At 39.4% G+C, this 21,296-nt stretch overlaps 2 protein-coding genes and 1 long non-coding RNA gene across 4 annotated transcripts; all 3 read left to right on the forward strand.

Moving 5' to 3' along the window:
* Positions 1-716: 716 nt before the first annotated feature.
* LOC116606605 (short-chain collagen C4-like) lies at positions 717-7,112 on the forward strand. Its single transcript, XM_048722154.1, has 6 exons — positions 717-1,188; positions 1,991-2,037; positions 2,259-2,285; positions 2,621-2,656; positions 2,760-2,903; positions 6,574-7,112. Exons 1-6 carry the CDS (start codon positions 908-910, stop codon positions 7,053-7,055), a joined length of 1,017 nt encoding a protein of 338 aa, XP_048578111.1. The 5' UTR covers positions 717-907; the 3' UTR covers positions 7,056-7,112.
* A 4,316-nt stretch (positions 7,113-11,428) lies between these two features.
* On the forward strand, positions 11,429-13,930 carry LOC125559917. 2 transcript variants are annotated; one of them, XR_007306593.1, is made up of 2 exons: positions 11,429-11,493; positions 13,666-13,930. It is a non-coding gene; the product is annotated as an uncharacterized LOC125559917 (long non-coding RNA). The 2 variants fall into 2 exon arrangements; XR_007306592.1 differs by lacking the exon at positions 11,429-11,493 and adding an exon at positions 13,163-13,355.
* Positions 13,931-14,479: 549 nt separating this feature from the next.
* Positions 14,480-16,117, forward strand: LOC125559912. The gene is made up of 3 exons (XM_048722176.1): positions 14,480-14,609; positions 15,079-15,331; positions 16,037-16,117. The coding sequence occupies exons 1-2, from the start codon at positions 14,517-14,519 to the stop codon at positions 15,298-15,300; spliced, it is 315 nt and encodes a 104-aa protein (XP_048578133.1). The 5' UTR covers positions 14,480-14,516; the 3' UTR covers positions 15,301-15,331; positions 16,037-16,117.
* The last annotated feature ends 5,179 nt before the right edge of the window (positions 16,118-21,296 follow it).

Below are 21,296 nucleotides of genomic sequence, written 5' to 3' on the forward strand. Positions count from 1 at the left end.
TGACAATGCAAACAGTTACATCAGATATCATTAGCTGTCGGCAAAATTAGCGATAACAAAGGAAAGCTTTGAAAAGAATTTAAGGATACAAAACGAATGTCCTTTGCCATGAAACTAAGGGAGTCGGTAGGAAAGGTAAAAAGGTAACTTTGGAGAAACAAATGTGTAACTTGTAATCGAAAGTTACTGAACGGAAGGGGGAAGAACTATGATGGTCGCTCAAGTAGTGTAGGTGTGGTGTTTAATGACTTAGATTAACATAGATAATCGGATTGCCAACACAGCAGAGCTAAGCACCTCCTACTTGAGTGTGGGCGATCCTACGTGCTGTGCTAATGATACCGATAATTAACGTCCGACATCTAAAGGAAACTATATAAACAGATTGCAAGTTTACCAACTTAATGGAAAGTTGAAGATAAATAAGTCCCGAAACATGGTACGACCCGATAAAAGTCATTATTTCACTAATTCTTATAATTAAACGAACATCTTCCTATTCAAGTTAAATCGATAAAAACTAATAATGCCTCAAGAATGCTTTTAACCTTGAACAATCCCTTTAGCCCAGTTTAGCTAGAGCAAATATCTTAACTTTGTCTATTTGCTTACTACAATTAGTAAAATACGAATTCATTCTAACATAATCTATCATAAAGGTTATCTTTATGTCGCTAGCGTGTACTAGGGATTCTAAAGGTCGGGGAATAAATCACTAAGGAAGGAAAACTACAAGATTACTTGAAAAATCTTGCTGAAGAGTCTAATTTTTTGACAATTAAAAAAAACTGCCCTGCAGGCATGGCCAGTAACTATACAAATTTCACTATAAATTAGTTCCTTTTGTTGCGTCCAACATGAAAATTCTTGTGTCTGAGTCGCTGTTTCTCAAGGTCATTTTCAGCTCATGGTTGGTTATAAAAGTAACGAAAAGGGCACGGAAAGAGCTCAGAGTTCTCTGACAGCTTTTACCGACACAAAGTCTAAATCTCTATCGCCGATTGATATGAAGACGCATCTTCTTTCACATCTCGTTGTGCTGTGGTGCGTTGTTTTCTGTGCTCTGGCTTCTGGAAAGGAAATTCAAGACCAGGAGCTAGGGAAACTGGATGAGCCGGACCATCAGGTGGAAAAGCGTGTAGGCTTGATCGATGAGCTCGAAAAACGTCTGAAAAGTCTGGAGAAAAAGTAAGTAAATTTGAAACTCGAGTGAAAGGTATCCCGTCGTGATAGTTTTATTGCGGAAAACAAAATTTTCTTTATTAGAGTGTTCAATTTGAAATACCCTGAAATACCCAGATGTCCCTGTCTTGGTTAACAACACAATAAATAGTCAATCTGAAGACTCAAGCGCACGAGTCGTCTTTTTTGTCGATATATATAAACTGCATACTGAAAGTAGAGGGGAGAGCGTCTCGGCTTGACATTCTACGGCATTTAGAGACAAATTTTACGCACCAGATTCGTAGGTTTTATTAGCCATGGGCTTTGAGGACCTTTTAATTGTATTATCCTAGAGCCCGTGTATCAGGAAACATGCTATTTAGGTCAATAGATGTTTTAAGCATGGGAAATCAAAATTGGCTCAGTTATCGGTAGAATGGAATTGCTTATGTGTAATTTAATGAGGCGATCGCACGCCTGAAGCATACGATAAACATACGATAACTATAGAGAAATGATATATTACTAAATCAGTTGAAATACTTACAAGGAAGAAAAATGATGCTATTAAAAAGTTTCTCAAGTTTGACTCAGTCATTCATCTGATCAAGTTTTATTTGGGTGAAAATAAAATAGAATCTTGGTTCGTAGATTAACATCAGAGAAATCAACCCGAGAATGCCCCAGGCTAAAAAATAGTCACCTATATCACATTCATATATAACTGGAACTTTATTATTTCATTTAGAAATTATTTGTTCTTCTTTTGTGCCACACACAGTATATTCTTAATTTTTTTTTCATCTATCTTTAATTTTGTTTTCAGAATGAATGCTCTTTTTTTAGGAGGGGCAACTGTACCTTGGCTTAGAGGTATGTTAAGCCCGTGTCAGTCAAAAGATATGTTATATTCTCTGTATTCTGTTATTGTTTTCATTCAATCCTAACCCGTACAAAAAGTTATTAAAACTTTGTGCTACATTTTCAATTGGTTAATTCTTGCAAGATCATTCCCTGTTCTGTGTTTCGCTGTTTTATTTATTTAATTAAGGCTGATTTTTTTTTCTCATTGAACTTCTAAATGTATCTTACAGGCAGGGATGGACGCGATGGAAAGCCAGGTGGGTAAAACAAAACGAGTTGAGCCTAGTGGGTATTATAAGGGGAAGGGAGGGATAGATGGAAGATTATTCATAGGACCGTGTAGAAAGTGTAGGACAATAAGTGAAATATAAGAGATGTAATTATGGACGGGTTATTAAAGACAAATATAAAGGGCAATAAAGGGCAGTATAAAGGAGAAAGGTATCATTTTCATAGGGTCACCGATTCAAAAATGTCCAACAATATTAGGGGGTTACTTGAGTAATGAAGAAATTTCACTATTCTAAAATAAAGGCAGTTCTGTTATTTTATTAATTAAACTCGACATCTTTAAATTACCCATGATTTGCAGGGAGAGATGGAAAGGACGGCAAACCAGGAGTAAATGGTGGGTGCTAACAACTCTTAGAAATTAGACTCTTTGGGATTTTTGTTTCTTGTTCGGAACATACATATGCGAGCTCTGAACTTTTGCGTTATTGCTTATTAAGATCTTCGAGGCCCTAAAGGAGCGCCCGGTGGTCGGGGGAGGACTGGTGCGAGGGGTCCCCCCGGTCCCAGGGGGTACTCTGGTGTACAGTTCGTGCGATGGGGGAAGACTTCGTGCCCAAGCTCCGCGCGGCTCGTCTACAAAGGTGAGATTTGGTCCGGTTTGCACGAACGCTGAAGAAATAGAACTTACTAGTGGGTACACGTGAAACATTCACGTTTATAATTAGGAAAAAAAAAACATTATGATTGGAAATAAAGAAACCAATATAACAGGATTGCTACCGATATATTTATTACAAATCAAATGCAGCGAACGTCTACATACAACCTGATCGATCACAGAAATTTTATATGCTACGCTAAAAAACTACGCTAAAATTATTTCCTTCTTTTATCCTTATTGGGGCCCTGTGTTCATAGTGTTTGGCAGGAAATTGCACGTTGGCGGGAAATCGCACGTTTGTATGGGCATTGAAAAGCACGAATCCTTGCTTTATCGGCCCGATCTTGATTTTTTGTGGTATTTTTGGTGGTGAGTTCCCGTACTATTATCTGTGATAGGGGCGAATCTAGCTTTTTGCCACGGGGGGGGGGGGGGGGGGGGGGTTGACTCAACAATTTTTGTCATTATTTTACCTTCGTAACGATTTTGGAATGAAAAGATACAATGAAAACAATAAAAAAAAGACAGCCCAAAGGGGGTGGGGGGGGGGGGGGGTTAGACCCCCTAACCCCCCCGTAGATACGCTACTGTGTGAAATACGAAAGTTGTGACTTAATGTACTTATAAGCTTACTTATGATCGGCTAAGCTTTAGATTTGTTTTGTCATATTTACGAAGAAAACATGGACCGACTGGATATCAGAACTGAATCTAACAACATATGGAAGTTGAAGGGGTTCAGAATCAGTTTTAATTCTATAGTTTAATCTAATATTTAAGTATTTAATCGATATTATTGTGGCAGTTTTAAAACCTCGTGCGCTTTATGGCTTTCGTCGTGTCGTTCAAGACGCAAACTAAAGTCTTAAAAAAGTGATATCCTGTCAACATCGTTCTTCGTTATTTTTTTTTTTGACTGAACATTTATTGTGATTTGTTTGAAAACCACGAAGATCTGGACGTCAATGGTGTTTTTGGCTGTGAGTTAGAAATACCTATTGGGTATCTGTGGAGAGCTCGAAAATGGCGTGTTTGCGAGTGCTTTCTCTCGCTAAGAAAAATCGTTGAATTGCAACTTTTCTTTGACTGATCATTTGAAAGTGGAAACCCAGTGGAAACCTTTCCCGGTACCCCCTATTGGCTAGGGATTGTCATTTCTGTGGTTCTTGAGTCTTCTTGTTTCTCCTCTTCTCAGTGAAAGATGGCACACACTTTTTCCTCAGCGTATTAGGGCCTATTAGATATAAGATATTTGCGTCGAATTTGGATAAAACAAAGCAGAATAAAAACTGTTGAAACAACCATTGAAAATCAAAACTGTCACAAAATTTGCCGGAATTTTGATTAGACATTCTCAGTGTTTTATCACGTGACTTTGTCCACATGTGCTTTCGTGTAGGATATCAGGTATGTCAGTGTCGAGGTGCGTCATGCATAACTGTTAAACACAAACGCGCACTATAAAAGGGACTTGCCTTAGGCAAGCTGTCATTTGTCATGTGACCTCACTCAGTGCAGAGCTCCGTAGAGAGGCCAGAAAGCTATAATAGAGCTTAAGATTGGTCGAAAACACATCATTGAAGTAAACACAGTCTATTTATTAGCCTTTTCTGATAACAAAACGAAAAACAAGGGAGGATTAGATAGGTTTAGAAGTGATGAATTTTGAAAATTTGTTGTTTGTTCGCGCACGCACCTGAATAACGCCATTTCAAATGGATTTTTCAATCCAAACGAACGCGCGCTGTTCAATTTCTCAATGACAATTTTTACTTTTGTTTTTGTAGAGAATTGACTCCAAATAATTTCCAGAAAATGCCTGATAGTTCTTTTACAATTTTTTGTACTTTACAGTTGTCGTAGTTTGTCGTACGGCTTTACTTTTTGCTGTTTTCTTCTGGCAGTTTTTCAGAGGTCCGCACTCAACGAAGTCTAGTTGTTAATGATGACGACCTGCGCGAGAGCTTGTGAAAAAGTGGGCGGAGCTATCCCTTTTATAGCGCGCGTTCGCGTTTAAAGTTCTTAAAACCTTTAACTTATATCAATCTAGCCAGAACAAAGCATAGATACACTTTCAAATTCTGAAAAGGGAATTGAATTTGATTGAGATTTGAATTTTCTACAGATCTTTGATAATTTTCCTGGCCGCGCAAAAGGAGATTGAATCGAGTGAATAATAATTAAGTTTTGGCGGGAAAATCTGAAACAACGTATTTTTCTTAAATTGGTTAAAATTGAGACGGCAATACCACAAAATATTGGCGAATTGTTTTCTATTGCAATGCTACCCACAATGAAGCGAAGAATTATTTAAAGTCGAGAATTGTATGCGAAAAAAGAAAATATCATGTTGTTGTAGGTTTCAAAAACAGCGCGCGCTCGTGAGAATGTCGCCATCCTTGCGAATGCAGCGCGCGCGCACAATGCAAAAAAAAAACAATTCCAAATCTAATCTGCTAAATTTTTCAGATTTATTTCCTTTAGTTAAATAATCATTTGACTACCAGGTTGAGATATAAAGATTACGGTAAAAGTTGTAACCACACAACGTTCTTCAGCAATAACTAAGAAGACATGAAGACGGGAACCGGTTTAGCGCGCGCATATGTTTTCTCATGTAATTTGGTTGACATCTCGATCTACTTCACAATTTACTGGACCCGGGCCTTTCAGTTCACGGCCTTTTTTCCGAAGGTTGACCAAAATACCTCAATATTACAGATTTAAGTTATTCGCGCGAACGCGTGTTTAGGGTACATACGAACCACATACCATTTGGAAGATGGAAATAAAAAGAATTGACAAAGTCTATCAACTCTGAAAGGTTTTATGGACTTTAAGGTAATTATTACCTTTAATTGCACTGCGCACCCCTTCTGCGCATAGTGGCGCGCGCTGTTTGTTCGAATTTTCCGGTATAAAGTGCGCGGGCGCACCACAGTTGTATAAGAAGACAAAGCATAAGGCGCACGTTTTTTACTTAAAATCAGTTGGACAGAAAAACGAAGTCGGTTACCCCCATTTTTTATTCTCTCAAATAGTTAAATATATACGGAATAATGATATGCTGAAAGAAGAAAAAAAGTTGGGTGGTAGAAGTTTTGTTATTTCTCTTAAAAGTCGTAAAAAATACTTCAAAGTGGCGCTTTTTAACGTATGAATAGTGGCGAAAAAAAGTCTTTTAGTGCGATCTCTTAAAATGTGATTTGTTTTGAACATTAGCTACTACGGGTTATTGTTTAGGAAATCGGATTTTGGCAGCTCGACAAACAGAACTTAATTTTCTAAAGACTATAGGCACTCTTTTTAAAAACTAAGAGTTGGGATTTTTTCTTGCGCGATCGGTAAAAACGCGTCAACTCTAATTTTTTTATTACATTTTTTCAAAGCCCTTAACTTCAATATTGTTTATGCCAAGTTTTAAAAAATTCTGGGTTGTAGAACTATTTTAAGGGAATTACCTTAAAGTGGATTGTTTGCAAGGATTGGTAAATTGAGATATGCAGCCAGTATTACTCCTCAAAACGTACTAAATGTGATTCAAATGGAAAATCATCTTGCAAGGGGCCTATTTAGCATGGGGAAAGCGAGGTATTTTGTCTTCACTCTGCCATGTCATATATTGTAAACTCAGCTTTTTTTTCTTAAAGGCCGTGTCGGCGGGGAGTTGTACTATCACCCTGGAGGTGCGGCGCAGTACGTGTGTCTCCCCGAGACCCCCCAGTACATAAACTACACCCCGGGACATCAGTACAGCGGCTACATGTACGGCGCCGAGTATCAAGTCAATGACCGCAGCCCCTTCACACGTGGAAAAGCCCTACATGACCACGATGTCCCGTGCGCCGTGTGTTACGTCCCGTCCCGCAGCACCCAGCTCATGATACCCGCAGTCGCCCGCTGTCCCGCGGGATGGTCCCGCGAGTACTACGGCTACCTGATGACGGAGAAGTACGAGCACAAGCACTCAAGTCAGTTCGTGTGCGTGGATCACGATGCCGAGTATGTCCCGGGCACTAGCGTTAACCGTGACGGAGCACTGCTGTACCCCGTGGAAGGGAGGTGTGGGTCACTACCGTGTGCCCCGTATGTAGATGGGCGTGAGCTGACATGCGTAGTCTGCACCAAGTGATTCTTGCATATCTGTTGTATGACTGATTGAAGGATAATTAAAGATAAAGGTGACGGGTATAGACGGTGTTTCTTGTTTTGAATGCGACTTATTGGGTGAGCAGATGTGCAAATGGATATTAGAAATCTGAGTAATATAGGGACCGCTAGACGTTCTATGTACCCCACAGGGTTGCTCCCCACGTTTGGTTGTAGGGGAGGGGTCTTTTGCTTCTCACGTTTGCAAAGCATAGCGTTTTATTACACCCTTTTAAATACGAATATGATATGAAACAGCATGATGTTAAAATCATCACAAGATGTCAAAAAAAAAAGACCGTGACATACCTATTCCGATAGCTCTAAAGGACCTAAAGGTCATACTTGAATTTTAATGTTGTATCTGAGTCTTTCATTATGACGTTGCCTGTCTATAATAGTATGGGATCAAATGACATTAAACAGATATAATTTGAGAGGGGGGGGGGGGGAGGACAAATATTAATGTTTTGGCAGTTTTTATGTGACTACTAAATGGGTTTATATATTTTTTTTATCGCACTCATTTTAAAGTAATCCAATATCCGCTCTCCTTTATTCAATTTCAATCAACCTTAAGAAAATTCAAAGGCTCTCCTTTTGTCTGTACAATCTGTCCGAAACACAGCTCGATGAAGTCAACGGTAGAGCCAGATAGTCACATGATTACCTCAGACTAATCTCGACACGGCCAGCAGCATGTTACGGGAGTTCGAAGCACTTAACACTCTACGGAAAAGATGCTCATTTGCATGAGCCACTGCCCGGCTTCCTCGATTCCATGCGACGCCATTTTAAGTCATCGTTTTCACAGGGATGAGATAACTTATCAAGTTTTCTACCTAGCTCACTGATAATTAACCCAAGCCTGTTCTTGAGCACAACTTTGAAACATTTCAAAGTTTAGCGTGAGCTCCTTTTCTAGCCGAATTCTTACACATTTTTTTTCAGGAAACGCATCAAAAATATTGATATGGTGGAAGAGAGCTTTTGAGGAGAAATGCGACCGAACAGTGCATTACGGGGTTTGAATAACTAAGGCTGTTTTACTCAAAGTTTCTAAGCTGATCGCCAAACTTTGTAAATCATTCACATTAACATGATCATTTCAAGTGCAAGTGCCTTTGCTATTCATGCGGCATTCGTTTCTAGCGCTTGGAGACAACAAGGCAGATTTGGCACGATTTTTGTCGGGGGAGCTGATTGCGAACCCACCTCCAAATATCACACTTGTTGCTGTCGGTGGTTGTGAAAGGGAGGATGCAGCAGATACGAGAATTATCCTGCTAGCGGTCAATCCGATTGGATATGTCCACAATATTGTAGTGTCTGCTCGAGATACAGATGTACTGCTCCTGCTCTCAGCTCACCGCTCAAAGATCACGTCGAAAGTATGGATTTGGGCGGATACAGCAAAGAAACCTGTAAACATCCCCATGGAGGATGTCTTGCTACATTTGCAAAAGGGGTTTGTTGATGCCTTGCTGCCTTTTCGCGCTATAACAGGATGCGACAGCACATTATACTTTGCAGGTCACTTCAAGAAGACAGCAAGGGAGCCTTTCAGCCCCATTTTGACCTTCTGATGTCTTTAGGAGACGGAGAACTTGAGGAGCAAAGCATCACTTCTGGGGAAGCGTTCGTCTGTCATGTTTATGGAACCTCGGAGAACACTCTAGACAGGCTTGTGTCCAGTTGTTTGTGAAGGATAGTCGCCAAGAGAGACTTCCACCAACCAGTGATGCCTTTAGATTTCATGCAATGCAGTCAAACTACGTCGCGAAGCCTATTTTCAGCGGAAGGCACCGGATGAAAAGTTGTGGTAGACGACCAGCTTGTCCCAGTCTCGATGTCGCTAGACCAAAGGTGTGCATGGAGATGCCGTCTGTGAGTGTAGCACTGGTTGCTTAATATTGCGAAGCAAATGCAGGACCAAGACCAAAGTTGTCAGCCCAGCCTTTGGCGGTTGCAAGAAAACTGGTGACGGATGCTGCATCAATTCATGGTAAAGGCAGAACTGTTTTTTCTAGTCAATTAACGTGCCGCAGATTCGAGTATGTTTCTTTCCTTAAAGTTCTTAAAACCTTTCCCTTATATCGATCTAGCCAAAACAAAGCATAGACTAACTTTCAAATTCTGAAAAGGGAATTGAATTTAATTGAAATTTGAATTTTCTACAGATCTTTGAAAATTTTTTTTGGCCGCGCGAAAGGAGATTGAATCGAGTGAATAATTCCAAGTTTTGGCGGGAAAATCTGAAACAACGTATTTTCCTTAACTACGCTAAAATTCAGAGACGGCAATACCACAAAATATTGGTGAAGTGTTTTCTATTGCTATCCTACCTAAAATGAAGCGAAGAATAATTTAAAGTCAGAATTGTATGCGAAAACAGAAAATATCGTTTTGTTGTAGGTTTCAAAAACAGCGCGCGCTCGTGAGAATGTCGCCATTCTTGATTGCGAATGCAGCGCGCGCGCACAATGCAAAAACAATTCGAAGACTAACTAAAAAAATATCTGCTAAATTTTGCAGATTAATTTCCTGAAGTTAAATAATCATTTGACTACCAGGTTGAGATATAAAGATGACGGTAAAAGTTGTAACCATCTAAACGCAAAAATTGAGTTGCCAACATGAATTTTTCGAAATCAGCTTACTCGAAATAGTAATAGTAGCTATGTAGGCAAAAATAAAAGAGAAATGCCTGTAGGTTCACACTATGGGCTTTGAGGTCCCTGACTATTATATGTCTGGGATCTATTGCTGTCCATTTTCGAGCAAGCTGCAACTAGTACTATTCTATAGTTTGCCTGTGATAATATTTCATTTCGCAACGGAATGATTGACAAGGATAAACAAAGTTGTGTTTTTGTTTCGAAATCGCATCCTTTGATCTTCGGCCCGCCGAGGACAAATTTTTGTCCACTGTCTACTCGTGTCCGCATTTGTCTTTGGTCATAACCTGAAAGGTCCTGTCAACAACTATTCCTGTACAAAAAGCTAAAAGTACTATAGTTTTCGGTTGAAAGCGGGTATTCGAACCAAAGCACCTGGGGTGGGTGGGTGGTGGTGGGGGGGGGATGGGGGGTGTTAGGTGGATAGATAATTTGGAAGGGAGGAAAATGTGGAACATATATGATGGCGTGGAATGGCAAGAATGGGGATGACAAAAACAAATATATAGAGTTACAAAATGGAAAGGTGCGATATTTCTTAGAGCTCTTCGAAATACTATAGTAGAAACTCCTAGTGATAAAGATAATTAATTATACTATACTTGGTGTGTTATCACATCGAAAAGAAAAAAAGTAAAATGACATTTTTATGTACTATCAGCATGGATGTGGTCATATTTGATACTTTGTTCAGTAACCTGTATAGTATCTTTTATGCACACAAGAAAATAACTATGAAAATACATATGCATTAACGAGTTGGCTCACAAAGCTTTGATTATTTTATGAAAGCTAATTTTTAAACTTAGTTAAGCAATGACAAATACGACAACTAGAAGTGAATTAATAGAGTACAAACGGTAACGCCTGTTTTGGAGCCCGCGCTGCATAACCGTTGGTTACTCCTAGTACATATGCTTTTGTTATACTTGTGTTTTTATGGTAGAATAAAACTTTGTTAATATCATACATGTCACAACACAAATGTACTTGCAATCCTTCAGGCATCGAAGTCAACCCTAAGCGCAGGGTCTACTTGGAAAAAAAGGGCACCGAACCCTTTTGAATTACTGCCACATCAATTCTTATATCGACAGCGAGTTTAAAATTTGCAAGCGGAAAACCAGTGTATTGACCATAAATTATCATGTAGTAACAGTTAATATGTGGCGTCTAGCTATCATACCAAGAAAAATAGTATCATGGGATCTCAAACAATGATGCTGTACAGGTTGCACCTTTCATACCTCTGTGAAAGAATCGCCATGATATGTTGGTAGACTTATAACAAAATTCTGAATTTATTGACACAGAATTAAAACCAAGTTTGAACAACAAAAGAGCCGAGGCATTCAACTAGAAAAATACAGTACCATATATCATTGGAATCTCAAAAAATATTAGCTACGCCCTCCAAGATTCTATTTAAACAATATGTCGTTACGCCTTCTGCTAAACGTATTCTTATTTTGTTACCACTTTTTTGTTTATTTCTCCTTATATATCTCTGTGGCTAATTTAGATATAAAATATCAAGGCGCTTGGTGCATACTGGGTATAGCTACAGCTCTTGTCGTCGTTAGACGATAAGATTCTATTTTGTTTTTTTAATAATAATTATCCGATATTTTTCGCAGAAAAGGGAAATGCATTATATAAATCCCTGTAGAGCCTTACTGCGGTTATATTGAGAGAGAAGGCGAGGAGTCATTTATATCTGCACAGACAAAACTTTTTCTGAAGGTAAGGTCTAAAAAGGAAGGAAAAGGAAAAGTGGAAAGTATAAAAACTTTTTGTGGGTATTGGTGAGAGTGCTGTATTTTTGTTTTCATGTACAACAATTGTTGTGTAACAATATTTTGTTACATTTATATAGCACAATTATCAACTGAGCATTTTCAACTGCGCTGTACTATTCGATGCATCCGGGAATCACTGTTAACTAGTTTAATAAATTTTAATCTCATCGAAAAGGAGGCAGCTAACCAATAAAAGGGGTGCCTTTCCCAATTCTCTAAAACCTTTCAAACCAAAATGGCACTAAGGATTTTATGCCTCTTTTATGTTAGGAAAACCGCAGGCCTTTTTGTAATTACGATTAGAAACATGACCACCCATTTTTACTGTTGCTGTAGAAAAATGATGAAAAGCACAATGAACCTTTTTAAATCGTGAGTACGCGAAGCGTAAGAACGACTTTTTGTCAGACCTCTTCTAATATCACAACTTTCTACCAATCAAAACGAACGTTATACATTCTAGCTTATGAGCTCTCATAGGTAGCCCAGGCTCAGGGCGAGTGTAGGTTTATTACAGAGTTTGTATGAGGGAACTGAGCTTGTTTACAGTTCTTCTTGAAATATATATATTCTGGTTAATTTTTTGCATGTTTTTTTGTTTTCGGTGAGTGAAAAACCTATGATGAGATAATGAAGCGTTGCACGAGCGACAAGAAAACATGGCCATATGGGAAAAACTGCATATCTTATTTTGCAACGGCAGTAGGTCCAGTGCAGCATTCAGTGTGACTTGCTTTTGGAGGTGGCGAAAAACTCAAAACCAAACCCGGTTGCCTTGTGCCGATAATATACGCTAGTGTGAACATGAATTTTGTGGTGAAATTCACGTTTGGTTTTCAAATGAGCTAGACACTGCCTGAGATCTGCAATTTGTTTGGGCCCTTGGCTTAGCAAGAAAAACTAGAGGATAATTGTCCTTTTGATTGCTGAAATCTGGATCACAATCACGGAGATTGTGATCCAGATTTGGCAGAATGACAGAAAAAGCTAGCAATTCTTTTCTAAAAATAAAACAAACAAAAAATATTTTTTTTCCAAAAAAAGGCCTAAAAATGTTAAATCGAGAAAGACCAAATGTTCGAACTTGTCTCAATTACACATATGCTTTATTGTAAATCGACATGGTAAAAATATCATGACATTCAATGACAGAGATAAAGATATTTTAAAGTAAGAAAACAAAATTTATCTTCATGGGAAGCCGGTCAAGTGTCGCGATTTCTAGGAGACGATTTCCATCAATTGTTTCAAACTACTTCCACTTTAAAATAGATTAAAGCAATCAAGGTAAATACCTCGAGTCCATTCATGAGTGTCTAGAGCAGGTTCAATTACGTCTTGAAGTAAGCAGTGAGTCTCTAAAGCAGTTAGCAGATAATTCTTATCAATCAGGTGTCTCGGGTCTCTTCGGTTCGCAAACATAACGAGTAAAACACGAGTAAAACACGAGTAAAAACAGCGAAATAAATCCAACCTGAAATGATTCCGCACCATTACTGGATAGAAATTAAGGCTCTGGTAAAATATGCAGTAATGAAATCGCGAATCTGGCTTTCAACAGAACAAATAACATGTATCTGAGAGCTGGAATCTCAAAATGCAAGATATGGCGGCCAGGTATTCTGGTAACTAAGCATTTCGGTGATGTAGGATGGCAGGCTAGATACTTCGTGTAAGAAAAAGGCCTATGTAAGGCCGGAATGAGTGCACTAAAGAAAGAGACACACAATGGCATATGGGCTTCCTGGTTATTGCGCAATAATGCCCGTTGTTTGCCAGTTGCATTTGATAACTGGGCTTCCACAGGTATCCCAATAATAAAGATTATTAGGGGTTTTGGAGTCACTTAAACCCTTCAACCCTTGGAGGTTATTTTGGTTACTTTGGTTTGGTTACTTTGGTTAATTTTGAGGTCCTGTACAGTCAACCCATTTTGGCACTCACAAAGCCAAAATAGAAGGCATTTCGGCAGTTGAAATCAGTACCACACGTAGCTATTTTTAGAACTCAGCACCTCTTAGGTCAGTACCACAAATATTTTGGTACCTCATAGCTCAAAATGGATTTAAAGCCATTTTGGTTTTTAGGGCCATAATGGTTCTTTTGATTTTTACAGTGTAGCAAGACACTAGAAGAGCACAGAAACTTCTGAAGGCTTTTACCGACACAAAGTCTAAATCTCTGACGAAGTTATCGCCGATCAATATGAAGACGCATCCCCTATCACATCTCGTTGTGCTGTGGTGCGTTACCCTCTGTGCTCTGGCATCAGGAAAGGAAATTCAAGACCAGGAACTAGGAACCAAGGACGAGCGGGACTATCAGTTGGAAAAGCGTGCAAGCGATGATCTCGAAAAACGTGTAAAAAAACTGGAGGAAAAGTGAGTAAATTTGACATTCGAAATCGAGTGTATGTTGCATTGAATTGTGACAGTTTGGATTGGAATTGAAGACTGGGATTCCCTAGAATTTAAAAGAACATGTTCAGCCTTTGGTCAACAAAACACCATAATACAGTGAAATCTGAAGAAACAAACCACCCATTGCCGGCTTAGCTTACTAGGGGCAATTATTGTATCCAAAGTTAAAGTTAAAGGCCCATGAACCAAGATCGAAAGTCGTCTTTTCGGTCAATGAAATACAACTGTATGAACAGTATATTTTTTGTGGCAGTGCACTTCGGCCTCACGTTATTTGTGTTTTGAAAATAAGTCCGTAATACAAGGAACCTATAGCCATTGTATGAAATTGTGTCTTCTCTCTCTATCTGGAATTGCGCGTTTTCCAGGTTTTTCCGTCATGTCGAACAGCACTGATACTAAACCTAGAGCCACGGCGGTGATGTTAAAGCATAGCCGTTGCCCTAAAGCTCAGTGGATCCCATTTTTTTTCTATTTCGGTTAATAACACATATTTATCTTCTTATATCAGGGTAAAGCTCAACAAGAGGGTGATATCAAAAGTCTGATGGAGAAAATAGCGTCGAAGGAAGCAGAACTCAGAGAACTAGGAGAAAAACTAACGAAATCTGAGCAAGAAAAGTCAGACGAGCTTGGCAAGGTATTGTATGTCCGAAAGAGTCGCAAAAGACAATCGCTGCCTTTTTTCTGACTTTTCATTTAGGATTCCAGTGTTTTTTTCAGGTTCTCTTGGTTTTGCAGGCCACTTCCCTGGGTTGTTCTCGTGTCACACACATGCCAGAAAAACATTTCCCTTTAGCCCTGTTTTACCCATGTCGAGGTTTTTTTTTTCGGCCAAAGGGCTGCTGTTGTTGCTCTCTAGCCAGAGAACAAATTTTTGACAATTTGTTTTTCAAACCTCGACAACTTGTCCTTAATTACGTGTCCTTATTATACATGTTAATATTTTTAGAAAATGTATCGGCCATTTTGACGGGATAATAACTGATAACTGCCCTTAATAACATGGTGTCCTTAGAGCCTGGTTTCTCTGTCTCCAATAACGAGGTATCCATTTAAAGCGGTTGTACTATGTAATATTGATGGGTTCATTATTGGACTGTTATAAGGTATGGGAGACAATGACTGAGCTACAGTCAGTAATTGAGGATCGCGGAAAATCTATCGACAAGCTTGAAAAAGAGTTGAAAGACCAAGAGGCGAAACACAACAGACAGAAGAACACTCTCGGGCAGACGGTCGCTAAGATGAAGGAAGTGATGGAGAGGAAGGGAGGAGACGCGAATAAAGTCAGCGCTAGGATCGCTGAGCTCGAGAAAGAGCTAAAGTAAAAGACGAAGAGCGCCGAGAAGCTCGTCAAAGGTGCGTGCGGTGATCATACTTAGTACAGAAGACATTCTTCTGACCTTGATATATTTTTTTGTATAAGGAATCGTTCGTTTTTTTTAAAGGGGGCGTCGACTGGGCGAAAAAAGGAGGGGCCTTGAAGTTTTTTTTTTATATATATATAAAAGATCGGGGGAGCATGAGTTTTAAAAGTATAATAGAGAAAGAAGAAGCTAATACGGAAGGAGGAAGGTTAAAAAAAATCAGATTTTTAAAAAGAGGAGACCTGAATAATAATGAAGATTCGAATAACGCTTTACCCACCGCTCTGCCATTTTTTGAATGATAGAAGGTCCCTTGGTGATACACTCGGACATAGCGGTCATTCTCATAAAAACGGCAGCCTACAGGAAACCTCCATTATCGCTCACCTGAAATGATGTTTCCTAAGTTGGCAAAGTGTTACGCTAATCCTAAGGAGATCCCCCACCCTACCTTGAAAATTTCCTTTCCTTAAAGAATGTCGATCACCCACTAATCATTGGAAATACAGCGATTTATTCGCAATAAAACTTAAAAATAACAATCTACGAATGAAGTCTAATATGTTATTGACGATATTTGATTGAAAATATCTCGGTTAATGGCTTGAATTAGCCGATGGAAATGGATGCTTTGTGTTGCTCGCCATTGAGCGGGAGCATAAAATGGCGGCATGATTGGCCTTCTTTAATATCCTAGCGTCGGAGAAACGTGAAAAGGAAATCGATGCGCTGAAACGCGCGCTTCAAGACCAGGACCAGGTAATGGAGGAACAACAAAATGCACTGACCGAGCGACAGCTGGAGATAGAGTCCCTCACAGAGGAGTTGCGTACACTTACGGACCAGAACACATCCACAAATTCTCTCTCCGCCGAGGTGAGTATGCAATGCTAGGACATCAAAAAATGGTTAAGCATTTCTACGGAGTTTCTAGAGGTTAGTTGCCTAGACTGGGATAGGAAATACGTCGTCGTAAAAGACTAGAACATTTACTACGTCTCTAGAAGTAAGTTTCCTAGGCTTGGATAGAATAGCCGGCATGGAAGGCTTAAAGGCCTTTAAGGAATCTCTATTATTCCGCGGAGGTGCGTATCTAAGGCTGGGAAAGGAAATACGTTGTCAAGGAGGTTTTGAACGCGCAAAGGTAATTTTGCGTGTCTTTGATATTAGTTACACGCCCTCAACCATAACCCTAAACCCCCTTGACTAAAAGTCACCATGTATGACGATATTCTTACTAATGTTGCGTTTCCACATGCCAGATTCGCCGACTAGAAGGCACGCTATCCGTTTACATCGAGGAAAAGGACCAGCTACAGCGGGAGCTCGATGCGCTCAGGAAGACAGAGGCGGGAATCGAGGTGTCAAAGGTATGAATCCTTGTGGAATATAAAGCTGTTTCATTCGTTGTTATTGCAAGTAGGGGCGAGCATTTATTGACATTTCTTATTCATTTTGAATATTTTCGCTTCGGGGACAGACGTGTATGTTTATGTGATCTACTGATATAGATCGTACTACGCAACTTGCACTAGCTACGCACGTGACTTTGGTTGCAAAAAATGCAAAAACCTTAGCTTAAAGGAGGAGCGTCACGGTAACTCGCAAGACGGGAAGCCTGTGTACTATTTTTGAAAATAGCCGAGATAATACTCGAACAGAGAGAATGACATATATTTAAGTTGTGTTAACATATGCAATAAATAAACCTTGCACTAAAAGTCTTACCAATGATATTATTCTTGTCAGCATTGAATATTCGATTACCCTTCTAATAAAGATACTGAGTACTCGCTTCGATCCAAATTCGTGCCTGATTTGACTCCCAAAAGTGATCGCTGGACCTCCACTCGCTTGCTAAACCTCACAAACCACTCCAAATTTTGATTTCACTTATTTTTTTATCAGAAAACGATTATCCTTAAAAATAAAACGCTAGCTAATAAGAAAAAAGACATTTTTTGTAACAGAAACTTGGATTTAGCTTTCGGATGGGCAGTAAAACAGAGAATTTTGAAAATTTATCAACGGCACTTTTCCCCCTTCTCAGAGATCGATCCGGGCTATACGTTTCGGAAGGCTAGAGAAGGCGTGACGCTTCTCCTTTAAAAACCCTACAGTCTTCGTAACTTTTAGTGTCCTTTTGTAAGGATGGAAAATACATTTACTAGATAAGGTTGAGAACCAAACTTCGCGAACTTGGATCAAAGTGAATCTGCAAGGATTGAATGAATGAAGAATACCTTGGTATGTCCTCTATAGCTAACAACGACTTCCTCCCAGGTGGAGATCAGTCGAGATTACAAGATCGAGAAAAGTGAGATCTTGGTAAAGCTGGAGCAGAAGGAAGGAGTGATCGCCAAGATGAAGACTTAGCAGAAGAGCTCCGACTCGGCCGCCGCCAAGGAGAAACGGCTGCTTAAACAGCAGTTAAAGGAGAAAGAATTCGAGATCAACAAACTCAACGAGAACTTGGAAAAGGTTAGGATCGATAGTTGTTGTTTTTTTCTGGTGACACACTCGTCACGTGACTGTAGCCTTGAGCTTTTATTGGTCCATGGCATGCAACTGTTACTGACTTGAGCACATATACCCTTTTCCGTAGTTTGGATGAGTATTGAAAATGACCTTAATTGGAGCAATGCCTCTGTATTGGTCTCTTTTCTATTCTTTGCTAGAGTTTAAAGTTATGGTAAAGGTGATAAGGTGGGATATGGTTAAACAATTGCCGCAGCAAGTTTTTGAAACTATGATCTAAAAATGAAGGGGTGGAGGTTTCAGTCGTGCATCTTTCTTCTTCTTGTCTCCAAGACGTGCATGATTTTTTTTCCTTTGTGTTCATTTTCTATATTGTTTGGGCTGCTTGCATTTTTCCATTTTTTCCATTGTACCTCAGTCGCCAGGCGAAGACAAGAAGCTGGTCGTTCAGGTTGAGAAACTACCGGTGAGTCTGTGAACAGCCCTGTCACGCAACTACCTTCTCATGCAAATGTCTTGTCACGCAAATGACTTGTCGCACAAATAATGGCGTTATGCCTTGCCAACCAAATGCCTTTAACACTATTGTTTTGTCACGAAATTATATACTCGTGTACACATCGCCATGCAAGTACCTTATCACCATCGCAAAAATCTGGTGACGCTAGCTTTACCACGCTAACACCCGCTTACACAAGCGACAACATAAAAGTGATTTACTTTTCTTCTAAAAACAACCATAGTGTACCGCTTCTGTTAATTCATTCAAACACTATATGGATTTCAGTTGGATGTGAAGACCAAAGTTCAGCCACTCAAGAAGACTGGAGAGATGAAGACTGACGGAATTGAAGAGCCGGCAAGTACCGGGCCCATGAGAAGCCTCGCCAAGCGCAGACCTGCCAAGAACCGCACTTCAGACGAGTCCACCACTTCCGAGGATAGCTCTACTCAGGTGAGTTGGCCCCTGTTATTACCAATAACTTGGACCTGCTGACTCGAACCTGCCGATAACTCGAACCAAATGATAACTCTGACGTACTAATAACTCGCTAAAATGTGCAAAGTAAGAGAAAACTGCCAATGGATGTTAGCGATAACTAGTTTGCCTTCACAATATAAGATTATTAACAAAAATAAGGATTTAGACGAGCTATGAAACATTTTCCCTATCCTACCGAGGCCGGGAAGTGTAATTTTCTTACTAATCTTCACACATTTTCGAATTTCATTGTTCTGCCGTCGCATCAATGCTCAAGGGTTGTAAACATCCCGATAAAAGCTCCTATTTTTATCACGGGCGATTTTACGAAGCCTCTAAGATAAACACACCCATTCCGTGTTAAATTTAATTTCAAAACATTGACAGAAAGTACCAAACACTCTCTACCGGAAACACTTTAGCACTGCTAGAATTCGTCGGATTTCGGATTCCAGACTTCAAGCTTCTACATGAGCCTTCCTAATGGTTAGCGGTCCTCTGCATGAGAGTTAATGCCAATCGCCTCTTATCGTTTTGTCTAGGATCGCATTGAGATAGACGTTACTCCCATCATTGGACGTAGACAAACTCGCGCCGCCACAAAGGGCTCAAGAAAACGCCGAAGTAGCAGCGAGCTCTCCCTTGCCGAGGTGAGTCACGCAATGATGTGTCACGCGTCTCACTATGGTACATCACGCAACATTATGGGTGTGTATATTGTGATGTTTCAAGCGTAACACTACGTTTTGTTTTGATTTGGTCACACTTTCTTGTCACGCATAGAATATTTGTTACTGTAAACCAATTTTCAAAACCGAATTTACCAGGGCGAAGTTTCCATAGATACTTTGCCGCGTTTGTATGTTGTTGTTTTTACCTTTTTCCTTTTTGTTTTTGTTTTGGAGGATTATCTGTACTCATATTTTTATTCATTTTTTTTTTTTTCGTGATCAAGGCCCGTTTTTTCATGTTAGCGGGGTTCTACTTTTACTTACTCTACTTCTTCCTGTGATCAAAGCAAAGTTATTCGTGTTAGCGAGGTCCTACAATTTCTCATCTTGTTTTTCTTTCTGTGATCAAAGCGGATTTGTTCGTGTTAGTGAGGTCCTTCTCTTTCTCATCTTGTCCTTTCTGTGATCAAAGCAAAGTTATTCGTGTTAGCGAGATCCTTCAATTTCTCATCTTGTTCTTCTTTCTGTGATCAAAGCGGATTTGTTCGTGTTAGTGAGGTCCTTCTCTTTCTCATCTTGTCCTTTCTGTGATCAAAGAAAAGTTGTTCGTGTTAGCGAGGTTGTGCTGTACGCATCATGTCCTTCTTTCAGTGATCCATGCGCAGCTGTTCGTAATAGAGAGTTTCTACCGTACTTATCCATCCTTTCTTCTCAGATCAAAGCGCAGTTGTCCGCCGCCAAGTGCCGTAGGATGGACACAGATGACGAGACTCCTGGGTCTGTCTCCCGCTCTGTGTAAGTCAATTTCTTAAAAATAATCACATAAAAGCACGGACGTGGCCTAGTGGCTAACACGTTGAGCGTGTAAGGGAGCTAACTGACTTGCGAGTGACTATTTGCTACCACACAAGCAGGTAAGAACACAATAAAGGCTGTTACTCACTAGGAGGCAAGCGTAAGCGCAAAACAAGTGAAAATCGGTCAAACACAAGCGGAAGAAAATCAAGCAGTTGCGTTCTTGCGTTCCAGTGAGGATCGGAAAATGCGCTGCGCTTACGTCCAAGTTAAAGCCAATCTTTAACAAAGCCATTATTTATTTATTTATTTATTTATTTATTTATTTATTTATTTATTTATTTATTTATTTATTTATTTATTTATTTATTTATTTATTTTTTATTTAAATTATTTATTTATTTATTTATTTATTTATTTATTTATTTATTTATTTATTTATTTATTTATTTATTTATTTATTTATTTATTTATTTATTTATTTATTTATTTATTTATTTATTTATTTATTTATTTATTTATTTATTTATTTATTTATTTATTTATTTATTTTTCTAGTCGAACCCGCTCCACCGCGGGTAGGACGAGCTCTGTGGTCAAATCACGACCGAGTACAGCACGAAAAACATCCACGCTCGTCACGCCTGGCAAGCCTCCCATCCCTCTAACTCCCAAGGTGAGACTTGGTAATGATATACGCTAAGAATGCTACAAGGTGAAACGTGATACTGATATACGCTAAGAATGCTACAAGGTGAGACCTGGTACTGATATACGCTAAGAATGCTACAAGGTAAAACGTGGTACTGATATACGCTAAGAATGCTACAAGGTGAGACGTGGTACTGATATACGCTAAGAATGCTACAAGGTGAGACTTGGTACTGATATACGCTAAGAATGCTACAAGGTGAGACGTGGTACTGATATACGCTAAGAATGCTACAAGGTGAGACGTGGTACTGATATACACTAAGAATGCTACAAGGTGAGACGTGGTACTGATATACGCTAAGAATGCTACAAGGTGA

The sequence above is a fragment of the Nematostella vectensis genome, chromosome 14 (genome assembly GCF_932526225.1).
Source record: "Nematostella vectensis chromosome 14, jaNemVect1.1, whole genome shotgun sequence".
In the NCBI taxonomy this organism is placed as follows: Eukaryota; Metazoa; Cnidaria; class Anthozoa; order Actiniaria; family Edwardsiidae; genus Nematostella; species Nematostella vectensis.

Excerpts from the sequence above, each read along its gene's own strand:
- LOC125559912 (XM_048722176.1), top strand. The coding sequence starts at position 14,517 with ATGGAGAAAATAGCGTCGAAGGAAGCAGAACTCAGAGAACTAGGAGAA. Across the intron at positions 14,610-15,078 it reads AGTCAGACGAGCTTGGCAAG|GTATGGGAGACAATGACTGA; the intron begins GTATTGTATGTC and ends GACTGTTATAAG.
- LOC116606605 (XM_048722154.1), top strand. The coding sequence starts at position 908 with ATGGTTGGTTATAAAAGTAACGAAAAGGGCACGGAAAGAGCTCAGAGT. Across the intron at positions 2,286-2,620 it reads TGGACGCGATGGAAAGCCAG|GGAGAGATGGAAAGGACGGC; the intron begins GTGGGTAAAACA and ends CATGATTTGCAG. Across the intron at positions 2,657-2,759 it reads CGGCAAACCAGGAGTAAATG|ATCTTCGAGGCCCTAAAGGA; the intron begins GTGGGTGCTAAC and ends TTGCTTATTAAG.